Source organism: Candoia aspera, chromosome 2, assembly GCF_035149785.1.
Source record: "Candoia aspera isolate rCanAsp1 chromosome 2, rCanAsp1.hap2, whole genome shotgun sequence".
Taxonomy (NCBI): Eukaryota; Metazoa; Chordata; class Lepidosauria; order Squamata; family Boidae; genus Candoia; species Candoia aspera.
In genome coordinates this window covers 246,604,567-246,619,481 of record NC_086154.1, presented here as the reverse complement: position 1 = coordinate 246,619,481, position 14,915 = coordinate 246,604,567, and the positions used below count along the sequence as shown (strand labels likewise).

General features: G+C 38.3%; 1 protein-coding gene across 1 annotated transcript in view; it reads left to right on the top strand.

The window, feature by feature from the left end:
* The window catches only part of OSMR (oncostatin M receptor), a 36,570-nt gene extending 22,800 nt beyond the window's left edge, over window positions 1–13,770 (top strand). Inside the window, exons 11-19 of the mRNA XM_063295733.1 lie at window positions 1,062–1,138; window positions 2,310–2,535; window positions 3,938–4,123; window positions 6,039–6,140; window positions 8,239–8,415; window positions 9,667–9,841; window positions 11,132–11,212; window positions 11,535–11,592; window positions 13,033–13,770. Of these exons, the coding sequence (XP_063151803.1) occupies window positions 1,062–1,138; window positions 2,310–2,535; window positions 3,938–4,123; window positions 6,039–6,140; window positions 8,239–8,415; window positions 9,667–9,841; window positions 11,132–11,212; window positions 11,535–11,592; window positions 13,033–13,416 (1,466 nt within the window). The 3' untranslated portion in view covers window positions 13,417–13,770. The remainder of the gene's footprint in view (window positions 1–1,061; window positions 1,139–2,309; window positions 2,536–3,937; window positions 4,124–6,038; window positions 6,141–8,238; window positions 8,416–9,666; window positions 9,842–11,131; window positions 11,213–11,534; window positions 11,593–13,032) is intronic.
* Window positions 13,771–14,915: the final 1,145 nt, after the last annotated feature.

The window sequence follows — 14,915 nt, the reverse complement described above, 5'->3', positions numbered from 1 at the left end:
GGACTAGATGGGCACTGCTTATGTTACTATGTTCTTACCCAATTATCTCCAGAAAAGCCAGTATTTTCTGTATTAGAGCTGCCATAAGAGCAACCAGCTAACCTTTCTCAACTTCTGGAAATTCAATCACATGTAAGTTGGCCTGGCAAGAGTGAAATTAGAGGGACTTTGTTTTGTCCTGAAGAAACTTAAGAGTAAACGAATTACAGTTATATCTAGTGATTACCCACAAACTTCCAGCTGAGATACTTAGGTAACATCTCATGCTTGTCTCTTTGGAGAATCTTCTCTTTGGCCAGATTTAATGCTCTGCCTTCCATGTTAATGCAAGGGAGATATAGTAACACCCCAGTGCAAGAATATGTAGGTCACCATCTGGTGGGGAAATTGAGATACCTACAAATGTGTGTCCATTTTACACAGCCTGATGCTTGGACTTCATTATGCCTCTTTTACTTGCTTATTTGTCTTCTGTGATCTCCATTTATTATACTCTATAGCCACTGCTATTCAATTTTTAAAATTTTCTTTTAATATAAAACTTTTTATGGTTAATCCTAAATCCATTAGGATTAGGTTAAGGATGGTTCTGTTTAATCTATTGCTTGAGGATTTGATATCTCTCTCTATCTCTTTAATGTGAATAGATAGTTGATCCTTAAATGTAAATAAAATTTACTTTCTTACTTACAAATGAGAGATTCTGTCCTTAGCTTCACCCAATCTGATATTTACAGTATTAATAGTGTCCTTGAGCATTTATATTATTTCCCATCTCAAGAATAGCCATCACATTTTCCTCAAAGGCAATTAAAGTAGCAAATAAATGGTTATCAGGATGAAAATATTGAGTGCTGGTTTCCATCTGTCTGCGACTTGTGATCCTACTAATAAAGCAGTCTGTTTATTGTTTATACCCTTTTAGTTTGATCATCAAGGTGGCTTACAACAGAATGTGTTATATTTTTATTTATATTTATTTATATTTCAAATTTTATCACCACCCATCTACCTCAAAGAGGGACTCTGGGCGGTTTACAGTTATATGCTTTGATTTTCAGCTCCGTCAGGATTGCTTGATATCTGGAGAATTGTTAACCAAAGCTTGGAGCAGCGTAGTGTAACTATATTCTGGAGGGTAAGTCTGGCCACACATATAAAATTGATAGGATGTATAGAAATGTACACGCTCACCCATCACACTATTCCTTTTTGAGGTAAGCAACCTTGTGCTAAGTGCAGAAAGAGAGTTAGTGTAGTAAGCACAAGAAATTGAAGGCAGTCAGTAAGATCAGACTGGGGAGGGGCGGGGAAGGACAATAGATGGTCCATGAAGGTTGACTTCCACCATCCATTTTGGATTTGGTCATTCATGGCTTTCATATGATGCTTTTCAGAAAGAGGAAGAGTGGGATCAGCCTTGGTTACAGGCAACATTCTCTAATAATGGTAAAGACACTCTTCTGGGCACAGGAGAGTATGTACTTCATCTCTGTGTTTGCATTTAAGGTAAAATTTTGAGCAGTAAAGAAAATATTCTGCTTTTCACAGAAATAAATATAAGGCAGCAGTAATATTTGTAAAATACAGTTATGTGGGATGTTATAATAAACAGTACAACAAGTTGGTTGAATTATTTTTCTTTGGTTATGAGGTTTTCTTTCTTTTTTTTCCCCACCGTAAATTACTGTTCAACACATTCTGCAAAATGGAAGTGCAGCATTTTCACTCTTAACTGATTGATCCCTCAGCATTAAGGGCAACTGAGGGTGCTAAGTCTTTACTTTTCTCTTGAAGGAATTTATTTATTTATTTATTTGTGTATTCAAATTTATATCACCACCCATCTCCCCCAAAAAGGGGGACTCTGGGCAGTTCACAATAAAATCAGCAATTAAAATCATAAAAATATAATTTCAACAATTAAAATATCTCATATGCACAAATGAGAAAACAGTCTCCTGTGTCATGGAAGTGTCCATCAGAACCAGTTCACCTGCTTACTTGATGCACCCCCCACCCCCAATAAATGCGGTAAATAAATTAGGGTCAGTTTGCATTGCATGAAAGAACAGCATGAGATTCTGTTCCTTTTGTGGATCCAAGTCTTGAATATAAGGATGTTTATTTTCTATAAGCCCCCGTAGAAAAGATGTAGCTTGATGCTGCATGTTCTTGATTTGACGTTGGCAGCTGCTGCAGAGTGAAAAAACTGACAACACCTTTAATGAGAAGCAATTTGAAACCATTCTAGAAAGGCGCATGGATGAGAAATGTATTTTGAGAGAATTTTGGTTTCCTGCCCATAGGAATTGCCAGGATTTCGTGCTAATGGTAACATCAAAACCTATGACCTATTCTGGGAAAACTTAGAGGAGCCTTCAGTGCAGCGTCACAATTACTCAATTTCTGCGCCACAGAACTGCACAACAATTTCCCTTGGCAGCCATTCTTACAAAATCCTCGTCTGGGCCAGGAATGCTGCGTTTGCATCCTCTCCCTCTGGGATTATGATCCCAGCAACCGACAAGAATGGTTTGTTCATTTAGACATGTTACTGCAATGTATCCTTCTTTTAGTAGAAGAGAATATAGGTAGCTCAGGGTTGAACTGTGGAGTCCGTGGTGTTCTCTGAGCTTGGTTGTTTGCTTGCAGATGTTTCATTACCCAACTAAATATTAAGTATATTAATTATGTTAGTTTAATATTAATATTAAACTAAATATTAATAATTAGCCATCAATAGACACACAGAAATAAGCCATACTTATACACGATTCAAAAGAGACAACAAAAAGTTAAGAGGAAAAAAAGACCAGAACGCATACCTTCCAGCAGACAAACACCCAGATAAGCAGGGATTAACACCAGACAAACAATCAAAGCAGAAAACAATGCCCCAATCAAGGAACTACTGAGGAGAAAACCACACCCCCACCCACCTTGGCAGGGCAAGCTTCTGTATATAAACTGGGAGCAAACCCCACAGTCACCAGCACTGATGATGTTACCTAGTCAGGTAATGAAAGTCTGCAAGCAGACAGCCAAGCTCAGAGAACACCAAGGAATCCTCCTTTTTCTGAATCACCGGGAAGAAACATGAAACAGTAGAACCCCAGAGTTTTGCTGATTTCCACGATTATATAGCAACATTCTGCTCCTGTTGTATTATAATCTTTGGTTTGATTGAATGTTTGGGATTTCAGCCTTTATATGTCAGTTTATACTCTGCTGCTCTCTGGACATGGTTTTTCTTTTTTTACACAGTGCCTTGCAATGTAAAATGTTTAGCAATTTTCTCCATGGTTATTTTATGCATGTAAAATATTTGTACCCATAAGTTTTCTTTTAAAAATCTGTATTGCTAACTGCTAACTTCATTTTCCACCAACTCAGAGAAGTTCCAGGGACTATGCTGCAGAGCTGATGGTGTAATCTTACCCAATTCTACTCAAAAATAAATCCCATTTAATTCCATGGGATGTACCTTCAGGCTTTTCACTCAGATTCCCCTGAATGAAAATGCACTGAGAATTATAATGTGGTTTGTTTGATTGAATTCTTTAAAACAAATATATATACAGAAGCAGCACATAGCGAAACCCAAGAGTCTTTTCTTCAGCAACAGAAAACAACTGGTTTTACTATTTTATTTATTGCATGTACATCTCGGGCTTTTCCCTGGTTATACCTAATTACAGTACAAATATGTCTGGCAAACATTTTTTCCTGAACTGTCCCCATAACGTTGCCTTGATTTCATGGTGAATGTGAATTCATATTCACTAAAGATTTACAAATATTTTGGAGGGATCAACAGGACATTTTCATTCTTGCATATCCCTCTCCAGAAAGCTGTATGAGAGAAGGATAAATATTGTGAAAGACATTTGAAGATTTCTGTGCTGGTGCCTAAAAATTGTGGCATTTTTTTAAGGTAACGTGCATTATACTGACGAAAGCACAATCAACAATACAGCAGATAGTATTTATATTTCTTGGAAGCCTCAAAGCAAGTTCAATCAGTATGTTGTTGACTGGTGCAACCAGCCCAAATATCACCCGTGTGATTTTCAGTGGATGAAGTTTGGGCAAAATGACTCCAATGCTTTCATTACATCTGGTAAGAAGAATTTAAGTTTCTTAGTGAATAATTCCTGAAGAGATCATTGCTATCTGGTCATTAAAAGTACTGTAACAATGAATTCTTTTTAAGTCAAGCTTGAGTGACTTTATGGACAAATCTGCAGAGCTTCCTTGGCAGAAGTATAGAAATGATTGGCCATTGCTTTCTTCTGGAATATTTTTGCATCTTCTCAATCACTGTGGGGTTTTCTGGTGGTCTCCTAACCAAGTACTAACCAGGACTGACCCTGTTTAGATGTTTCATGAAACCAATGTAATATTTGCAAGGCTAGGTGGAGAAATGTGCAAAGATACTGCTACTTCATCCAGCCTGGATGTTCAGCTTCCCACTCCATTCCAACATACAAGTCCACAGAGTAGTGCCTGGCATGAGAAGGAGAAGGAGGTGTCCTTCCAAAACTAGATGGCAGGACAGTGGTCCAGTCTTACCATGTTCCTGTCCTCAGTAAAAGTTCTGTTGCCAAAAAGATCCTTGGTGGAAGGTAGTCTATCCCGTCAGGATTAGGTTTTGGGGATACAGGGTCTTCTTCTACCCAAGCACTTAAACGGAGACCCCACAAGGTCAACAGAAAAGCTCTGTTTCCCTTTTTCAACGTGAAATCACTTCCTGTCACTCTCCAGCTTTTGTAATTAACCACAGTTTTGTGGCAGCCATTTGGTGTCCAGTTTCTCATGTCACGATAACTATAGTTTTGGTAGAACCCATGACACTTAAAGAAAATTGTGTCAGAAGCCTTATGTAGCTCTTACATGTTAATGTTTTCAACTTTCCCTGACATTATCACTAGCTTCCACTAGAAACTGCAAATACTACCTTTTTTGTGGCATTTTCCTTAGCATTTTACCTGGATTTAAAAACAAATTTGGATCAAATAAACATAAATATTGTGAAATGCCCCCCCCCAAAAAAAAGAATAAAGGTCACTTTGGAAATACTTTCATGCATTTAATGTCACAAGAGGGATAAATGATGAGAAGCTATTTTTTTCTTTGGAATTTACATTCCTGGCATTTACTTGAACATTTGAACATTATTCAAACTCTCTGAAGAAGTTTTTAAAAATACACAGTGTGCAAACTGTATAAAATGAAGCTGTGCATGTTCAAGAATGGAGCAGGCAGCATTGTTTCTTTTTCAGTCAGCTCTTAGACTGTGTTTATGAATATGAATGGAATGTGTAAGTAGTATAGTGATATCAGTGAATCATGGTGTCTGTATATACTGTACACACACACACACACACACACACAGAGATATAGGTAGTCCTTGCTTAACAACTGTTTAGTGATGGTTTGGACTTACAACAGTGCTGGAAAAACCTACTTACAACTGGTCCTCACACTTATGACTGTTGTAGCATCCCCGTGGTCACATGATCACAATTTGGACACTTGGCAACAGGTTCACATTTATGACCAGCGCAGCGTCCCATGGTCACATGATTGCCATTTTTGACCTTTTCGGCTGGCTTCTGGCACGCAAAATTAGTGGGGACCTGCATGATTTGCTTAATGACCAATATGGTTCACTTAATGACCACGGTGATGTGCTTAACAGCTGCCACAAAAAAGGTTGTGAAATTGGGTGGATTCGCTTAATGACCACTTTGCTTAGCTACCAAAATTCTGGTCCCATTTGTGGTCATTAAGTGATGACTGCCTGTATTTGTAAATGAATTTGGAAATATGTGGCAGAATTGAAGAGGGAAAGGACAGGAATTTTATACTGTATATACAATGCACACTTGTGAAGTTATAGAGCTCTTTACTATTCCCATTCTTGTTCATTGCAGTAATTCATAATAAACAAATTTTAAATATTGTAAATGTAATCTAATTTTATACTCCTAACTCTTGGTTCTTGCTGGAATGTTTCTTGAAATGTATTTTAGATGCCTTCAGACCTGGAATAAGATACACTTTTAGTGTGTATGGAATGCATGGTGATAAAAGTTGTTTACTGGAAAAGAAGGTTAAATACCTTAAAGAATTGGGTAAGTTATGCTAAGATTGTATGTGTTAAATTAGACTATGACTGCAATCTGTTACACACACATATACTACACAGCCTCTGCGCCAGTCCAGAATTAGCTCTACAACTCAGTTCTGTCATACTGTTGTCTGTGTTCAGCAGCTGATTTGATTTATTCTGTGATCTTTCGCTTTGCAACAATGGAGCTCTGAAGAGCTTATGCGTACTCTGTTTCCCCCTGGTGGGAACTCTTGTCTGCCTTCCAGTTCCTGGGCTTCAGCTAACGCAGGATTCTGTTCACGGATCCTTAAAAGGGAAAGATGGCTGAACAGTTGCTCAGGTCCTTGTTCCCAGTAGCGGCTCAGATTATTTTTGCATACAGCAAGACAAATGTGCACCATCCTTAAAGATGCATTTCAGGGTTGATCTTGACTGGCTATTGTAGATGCTTACAGTGGTTCCTATCTGCCCAGACGTCCAGATGTTGGGAGTAAAATGAACATGGATAAATGTGTTGTTTCCCCTTCTTCTTAGCAGGGGACTAGCTGGATACAAAATGCCAGGCTGCTACTTGGGTTTCTTTAAAGGAACTGCATCATAGATGGGGGGTGCTAGCAATGTCTCCACAGTGCTAGCCAACACTGTGTTAATTCTCATTGTGTGGAGTGGGGCAGATTTTTGTTGATCCAGGACTGTCTGCCTGTCTCTCCTACTCCCCACAGACAACTTCCAGCATCCAGTTCCTGGTGCCTCTCTATAGACATTGCTTGTTACTTGTTATTTTCTCTTCTCACCTTCAGCTGTAGCTTACACAAATGGTTAGAGGTGTCAGGAACCAGGTTAGTTTTGCCTCGTTGCAAAACTAATGCTATGACATCATACCATCTTCACAGCTGTCCATGTGAAGATCTCCAGTACAGGAGTTTGGGCATTTTTCCTCCATTACAAATGCTCAGATTTGTTTTACAAACACCATTTGTATTGAAGATGAAGAAAGCGGGGAAAGCATTACAGTAGCACTTCATTTTACTTTGTTATTGCATGAAAGCTGGGGTGGGGCAGTGTTTTGGCATGGAATCTGAGGTGGGGTAGATTTTTGACGCTGCAAAATCTGCAGTAGCTTGGGGCAGAGTTATAGGGATTTATGCATTCTGGTGTTGGTTGGCTGGAGGGAGCACCAACTGATTTAGGGCAGTGTTTTTTAAACCTGACAACTTTAAGATATGTGGACTTCAACTCCCAGAATTCCCCAGTCATCCTATTGGCTGGGGAATTCTGGGAGCTAAAGTCCACACATCTTAAAGTTGCCAAGTTTGAAAAACACTGATTTAGGGTGCTTCCTGCGTGTTTTCTGCTTGCTGGGTTGGTAGATATACGAATGCCTCCTGACTCTAAAACTGTTTAGAGGGATTGAGGAATGTCATAACGGGCTTACTCCCCTCTTGGAAGGGAGAAATTGTGGCCTCCCAGCCATTGATACAGTTTTGATATAAAGTGATAGGTCCAGAGGGGAATGCCCTTCTGTTCATACTGGCAGACTTCCTTCATTAGTGGTGTTTGCAAACTAATAGATCATTCTGGCATAACGTTTTCATTTACATGTTCATTAGTCATGTAACAAACTTTAATTATTAAATATATTAATGAAAGCTGCTCAATGCATGGCTTTTTTTAAAGGTTTGCTCAAGCTGTATATTTCTTCCCATATTTTTTTCTCATGATGGTCCAGGTCCCAACATTAAGTGTAGCCATAATCACAAAATGTTACTCTCAGCACAGCTGCTGCATTCTTAGGTGGGGTGGCCAGCTACAGAAGAGCAAGGAAGATTAAAAACTAGGAGAAATCCTGAGACTTAATATTAACAATGCATGTATGTGATAGGGAAGGTAATAGGAGGAAATAACTGCTGTATAGTTATGTAGCTTATCAGCAAGGTCTGATCATCAGATCTTAATCAGCAAAGTTAGCTTAGTTCCATTTTCATCCCCAAGACTTTTAATGGTCAGTTCCCAGAACGCAGTCTTGCACTGACAACAAATGGAAATGTAATCATAATGTAAAGACTAAGGATTAGAACTACAGCAAACATAAAAAACGTTGTCAACTTCCTGTTTTCCAGAACCAACAGAATACCTCTCATTTAATATAAGTACAATAACTGCGGATTCATTAACAGTAACTTGGAAACGTTATGATCAAGAATTCAACTTCGGCTTTATTAGAGGTTACGTATTTTACATGAAAATGAATAATCAAAGCTGTACGGTACAAGGATTCGAACCATTTATACATACAGGTAACTGGTCCTGGTAATCCAGAATAATGTTCCTTTAAGTTAGATGGGAAAATTATTTAGGAAGGGTAGACTGCCCTCCTAAGCACAGAAGAAGATGAAACATAGTCCAGAAATGTTTTTTTTTCTCATAAATAAATGAAGGTAATCCAAGAGGAAAAACATAAACATATGTTGAAGTTCCTGACAGGACCTCAAGATTTAGAGCAGTGTTTCTCAACCTCAACAACTTTAGGTTGTGTGGACTTCTGGCTGGGGAATTCTGGGAGTTGAAATCCGCATGTCTTAAAGTTGCCAAGGTTGAGAAACACTGGTCTAGTGAGTTGCAATGGAGGAAAAGCTGTGTGGAGAAACCAGAAGTAAATACTGATTTTGAAATGGGTCCCATATACTCTGAGCTTTGCTTTCTCTGAATGTCTCCATTTTATGAGGGCTGGTCTGTTTTTCTCTTCAACAGAATTAGCTGACTGACACAGACTTTTCTTTATTTTCAACATATTTCTTTTTAAAATTACCTTTGTTGATGTTCTGCTTTTAACCAGTTGCATTGTTTAACTTCTACCGTTAATGCTAACAAGTTTACTCCTAACAGTAGGAGATTGTAGATGTGCCTGGTTTACACATTGTGCTAAGACAGTTTTTAAAGCCACTGAAGAAGTGATAATGGCCTGGTTGGTCCATAACACTAGTCTGAAAACAGAACACATGGCTTAGCTTGATGCAGGAATGAAGGCACTGTTTCTCCTAAACAGGTTAGAGCTAAGAAATCATGAACAAAATGTAGCTTCTAACTTCAGCTTGTTGGAAAAGGGGTAAGTCAGAAAAGAGTTTCAGTGCCCTTTATCTGTATTACTGGCAAGGGGAACCAAACAGCAGAGATTGATCTGTGCACATTAGCATCCTAGTTCATTCATGGGTAAACCAGAATCCTTAGTACTTCCTGATTTTCTGTGACATGCAAACCTTGCATTGCTGATCATGCTGTTGACTGTTAAGCCACGTTTGAGGCTTCAGTCATCAAATAATGAAGATGCATGTTATGAACCCACATAAAAGAGAACAGCATTGAAAATACTTGTGGAGGTTGATTATGAAAAGCAGGAATAGGTTTATAAGAGTGGTTGCGGAGTAGCAGCGATGCTAGGATGACATAAGAAAGCCTTTTGTCTTAAAATCAGATATTTGCAGAGATGCTCAAAGGAGGGAGGTGGGTGAGACTTTTGTTTGCTGCCTGAACTTTCTTCTTGAATGCAGATAATCAAGTGATATGCAGTTACAAAATTAAAAAAACAAACCAAACTGAATTCACAGTGAGACAGTTGGAGCCCAGCACAACATACTTATTTGCACTTCAGGCTTACACTGTCAAACCTGAATATATTGGCAGTGACAACTTTACTAGAGCGACTACACAAGCTGATAGTAAGTCCTGCTTAGTTGTATTTATTCACTGTTGTAGTAAAGATTGAATTTCTCTGAATATTGGCAGTTTGAGAGATTGGTGTGTATTTGGACCCATGCCTTTTATTTTATTTATTATTTTATTTATTTTGAATATAATAGCTCACATTTCTACCTATAGAGTTTATGAGGTGGCTAATAGTCTAAAAATAAAGCAATTAAAAATATTATTATTATTAAGGCAATCCAAAAGCCCTGGTAGCAGAGGTAGGGCCTAACTCCTTTTCTGAAAGTATCATGAATTTAATTTCCATCTTTTGTGGAAATTTTGTGGTATGAGAGGAAGCCTGAGCCAGCATGAATTTTTAAGAAGTCCTTCCATTAGACTTATTATTCAGATAGATTTGCACCAAGAAAGGCAGTTTCTGAGATAAGCCCTAAACTGAGATTAAAAGTTTAAAACCTTGAATTCCGCATTCTGAAATGTATGGATAATCTTACATTACTATTTCACTGTTTTTCTAGTTGTCACCAGTTTGCTATTATTCCAAGATATTTTCAATTGATTTCTTTTTGGTGCAATCTTAATGCAAGGGTTACCTTCCACCAGCTCGCTGGAGCAATTCAAAATAAATGGAATATACTTTCATTACGCACCAACCAAAGTTTCCTGACTCTTCAAGGGTAACCAGTCATACTGGTTACATCTGAGATACATCTAACTGTGATATAACCCAAGGCTTAAGTAACCACTGACCAATTCAATTACCCCAGGAATGTGTGCTAGCAGCTCATTGGATATCATGTACCAATGCACTCCTTGCCACTGCTGCTACCTAGAGACTTCTGGAGAACAAGTTGCACCAACTGTGGGTCTCTTATATTGGGAGTGTAGCCTTCATGAATGCTGAGTGAGAGTGAGTCAAGACTCAACGTGTTTTTGCCCTGATTTTGGCCAGAGATGAATAACTAAGATTTGCCATCTATAAAAACAAGTGTGCTGTCTGGAGACAGATAGATGATAGAGAGAGAGATGTAAACTGGGTCCCTGGTCAACCATTGTTTTTTAATTAGCCCTTTGCCGGCATTTTCCAATCTGTATCAGTGAAACATAATTCTTCATCAAGAAACCGGCCCTTACTGTTGTTTATATTTCTTTGGGGTGTTTTCCTGAAAATTAATTGAAAAATCTTTCTTTGGGTATTAAAACTAGCCTAAAACTGTGCTGAAAAAAGTCTGTCTTATATGAAAATTGTGTTGAATAATTACAATTAAACATTTAAATAGAAGTGCACATGCTTTTCTTTCCAACAGGAACATGGTTTTCCCATCTACTTCAGCTACTAGTGATTACTCCATTAGTGCTGATAATGTGTGTGTGTTTCTGGAGAAGTAATTGGTAAGTGCCCAGCAGCAAAAATATTAACGGTGATAAATTAAGAAGCAGCAGATGTAAAAATTCCTTGTCAGGTTAGGCAAACCTCTAAGTGTGCAGGCAAACCTCTAATTTATTTATTTTTATTTATATATCTTATTTTTATTACTGCCCATCTCCCCCACTAATTGTGCACACAGCATAAGTGTTGAGTTGCCCTTGATTTTTTTAACGTGGGAACTGAGTCCTAAGTTCCAAAGTTTTGTTTTTTTAAAAAAAACTTTCTACCTCTTCATGAAGAAACAAGGCATTTTTATTTAATTACCCCGTCTCTTGTCTTTTCCAGCATGAGGAATTGTTTGTATCCTGCAGTACCCCATCCTAAAGTGACCCCATTTTTGAAGGTAAAGTTACACCATTAAGAAACTGCATTTGATCCATCTTCCTCAATCTGGTGCCCTCCAGATGTACTGATAATGCCACTGCTGGAGTTCCCATCCAGGATGTGTTTGAGCTGGGATTCATGGATGTTACACTGTATCTAATAGGTATTGGCAAAGGCAGCCAAGGGAGAGCCAAAGCAGCATCACCCTGTTGTAACACAAGCTCCTCCTCTTCTGCATGAAGTTGTGATGTTGCACGTATGTACGTAAGGGGAAGACCTTGTGTCCTGACGGCGAGGTGCTGCTTTCCTCATTTTTAGGAAAGTAGTGGACTTCGTCGATATCTTGGAGCATTAGATTAGGGCAGCAACTCCATTTTGTATACCTTTTGCAAAAATGAATCTCTGTATTGCACTAAACATCTTGGAGATAGGATATGAAAACAGATTAAAGTAATTAGGAAAAAAAGCACAGGAGTAGAGCATATACTTGGTATTCAGAGTTTTTATTTATTTTATGTCTCCTTAGACTACTTGGTGTTTCATTCTTGTGAGTATTCTTCAGATAAAAAGGTCTCTTTTTGCCCAAAACTGCGTTGGCTGTGATAAATGAATAGCTAATTGATATACACAGATCCAAAAGTAATTCTGGTAATTACCTCAATAGCCATGTCAGGGAAAATGATTTGGAACTGGTGATAAATTTTCCAACTTTTCCAACATATTGTTCTGTATAAATCTGGTATATGTAGGACTATACCTGCATGCTTCCTTACTAAGGTATGTAGTGATTAACAACAAAAATGATGATGTTGATAATGTATTGGAATAATAAATTTCAGGAATGAATTAACCAATCTGAGTATAGAATAAAGGGCTGTGGGCTTCATCTGTCTTTTCACGAGTGACCACCACTTGAGCAACGCGCCATCTTCTAATCTTCTCTAGTGACCCCAAACTTAATCAAAAAAGCCGATTCTGTTCCCTTTTGAACGAGTGTTTATAGCAGCCTTTCTCAACATTTTGACCCTGGAGGAACACTTGAAAATTTTTAGGCCTCAGGGAACCCCTGCACATTCAGGCTCACATATAGACCACGTTACAAAATTACAATATTCATTTTATGTATATATGCATTAACAGTGTTCTTAAACTGAAAATAAAGAATGGAACTTATTTAATGTGAAGTTGCCTGAATTTGAAATAATTCTTTAAATAAATTTGATCTCTCAGGGAACCCCTAGTGACCTCTCATGGAACCCTACAGTTCCACAGAACCCTGGCTGAGAAACCCTGGTTTATAGACTGGTACTGGACCAACACTCTTTCCTTGAATGGAGCGGGGGGCGGGGAGGCACATAATTTTATATTTGAATATCTATACTTTCCACTCTATGTTCTGTCTGCTTTTGTATGTGTATTTTTTAATTCAGCTTTTAATTCAGTTGTTGTTCATACACAGATGAGTCCTGGAATAATAGACATCCATGATACAATTCCTGACCAATTAGTTGTGCTGGAGAAGCATCAAGGGTCCAGTGGCAAACAATCTACTCTGGGAATGATAATAATGGAAAATTTGCCTTATTTTCAATCCACCTATTACCCAGAACTACAAATGGAAGAGAGAACAAACCAGAAATTCAACTCAGGTCTAACCGCGTACAAACCTCTCCAAGACTTTGGTTTCACAAGTAGGCCCAGCACACCACAAACAAAAGAACATTCAAAAGACAATTTGAATTACCTCTATCGAACGGAATTGCCTCCCTCTATGGCCCAGGAAATGGATTCCACTTCTGTACATTGGAAAGATTACAGACCTCAGTGTAGCACAACTTCCTGAAGAAATACATCACTATCAGATTAAAATGTATGTTAGCTACTAAATTCATTTCAGTTCACTAGGAGCAGCTTCTAAATAAATAGGAGATGTGATTGCTTGGCACTATAATATCTGAACATAAACTAATGTAAATGGGGGAAAATCTGAAAAGATAGGACAGCCTCTTGTGTTGACTTTGATGCCATTTGATGCCAAAAGTGGAGACAACATGCAGTAATAAGGGAACTGCATACTTGACAAGAAAAAGAACGTGTCCCTCATGTCTTGAATGTGCAACAAGATGTACAGGATTGCACCATTTCTAGACAAGAAAAAATAATATTAAAAAAATCACTTGACTTAAAATGATTTGATTTCTGACTATCGTATTTTATTAAAATATCCATTCAGTTTCTTGGTAACACAATGGATGTGGTTTGCTATTGTTTTCTTCTGGAAGTTTTTGACTTCTCAGTCTGATCTGTACCCCTAGAATTTTCTGGTGATCTCCCATTGAGTTACTCATTCGTTTATTGTTGGGGAATCAGCCAAGGTCAGTAAAGTGGGCAGTGCTAAAACACCATGGAGGAGTGGGTGACAAGATGACAAAACGTGTGATGCCATCACCCAAGGGCTACTTGCAACAGATGTTGGGACACAAGTATAAAATTGCAGCAGTTGGGGTTATTATGTGCTATTTTGGTGTAATCATGGCTTGCTGTGGATGTCATGCAATTGCATATTTACGTACTTCCCCATCTTTCTTTTTCTCTGAATCAAGAGTGCAAAAAGAGTACAGTATGGGCTGCATTTGGCTTTGTGGGATTGCAATGTGATTCAAGGTGCCCCCCTACTCTCCCACAGTTCCGTTCCCACACACTTCCTTGCTACCCCCAATCTTTACCCCCTCCTCTCAAGGTAGCAGTTTTCTTCAATTTGGGGAGAAATGGTGGTCAAGTTCAAATTACATTCAAAATGATTTAACTTCTAAAATGTTTTTAAGACAGGAATTTGATATATGAGATTAAACTTCTACAAATGTCTACTTTTGAGACATCATCTCTGCATTCCTTGACAGTGGAAGGTTTATAGATTTCACTGGAGATTTGACTGCCCTTGTGAAATATGCCCTTGAGCCTCCTGGTCATATTGTTTTCTTCTAAGATTTGTTCAACTTTTCTGTCTAGCCAAGATTTCTGGAATTCCCATCCCAACAGTTAACCAGGGTTCCTGCTTGGCTTTTGAAGTCATCAAAGGTCTGCTTGGAACTGCCACCTGTTGATTCCATTTCTTGAACCTATAGACATGTTTAGAAAAAAAATAGCCCCAAAGCTAGAAACCAAGTGTTGCTTGAGCAGCCTCACTCCTTCCACTTAACTGCAAAGTCAAATAAGAAAATTCTTAAGTAATTAAAAAGCTAATTTGAAATAAAAGCGCAAATATCTAATGGTGGCCTTAGCAGCAATTAGTGGCTGCACAGAGATACGCCTGGCTTTTGCAAAGCAGGATGTGCTGGCAGC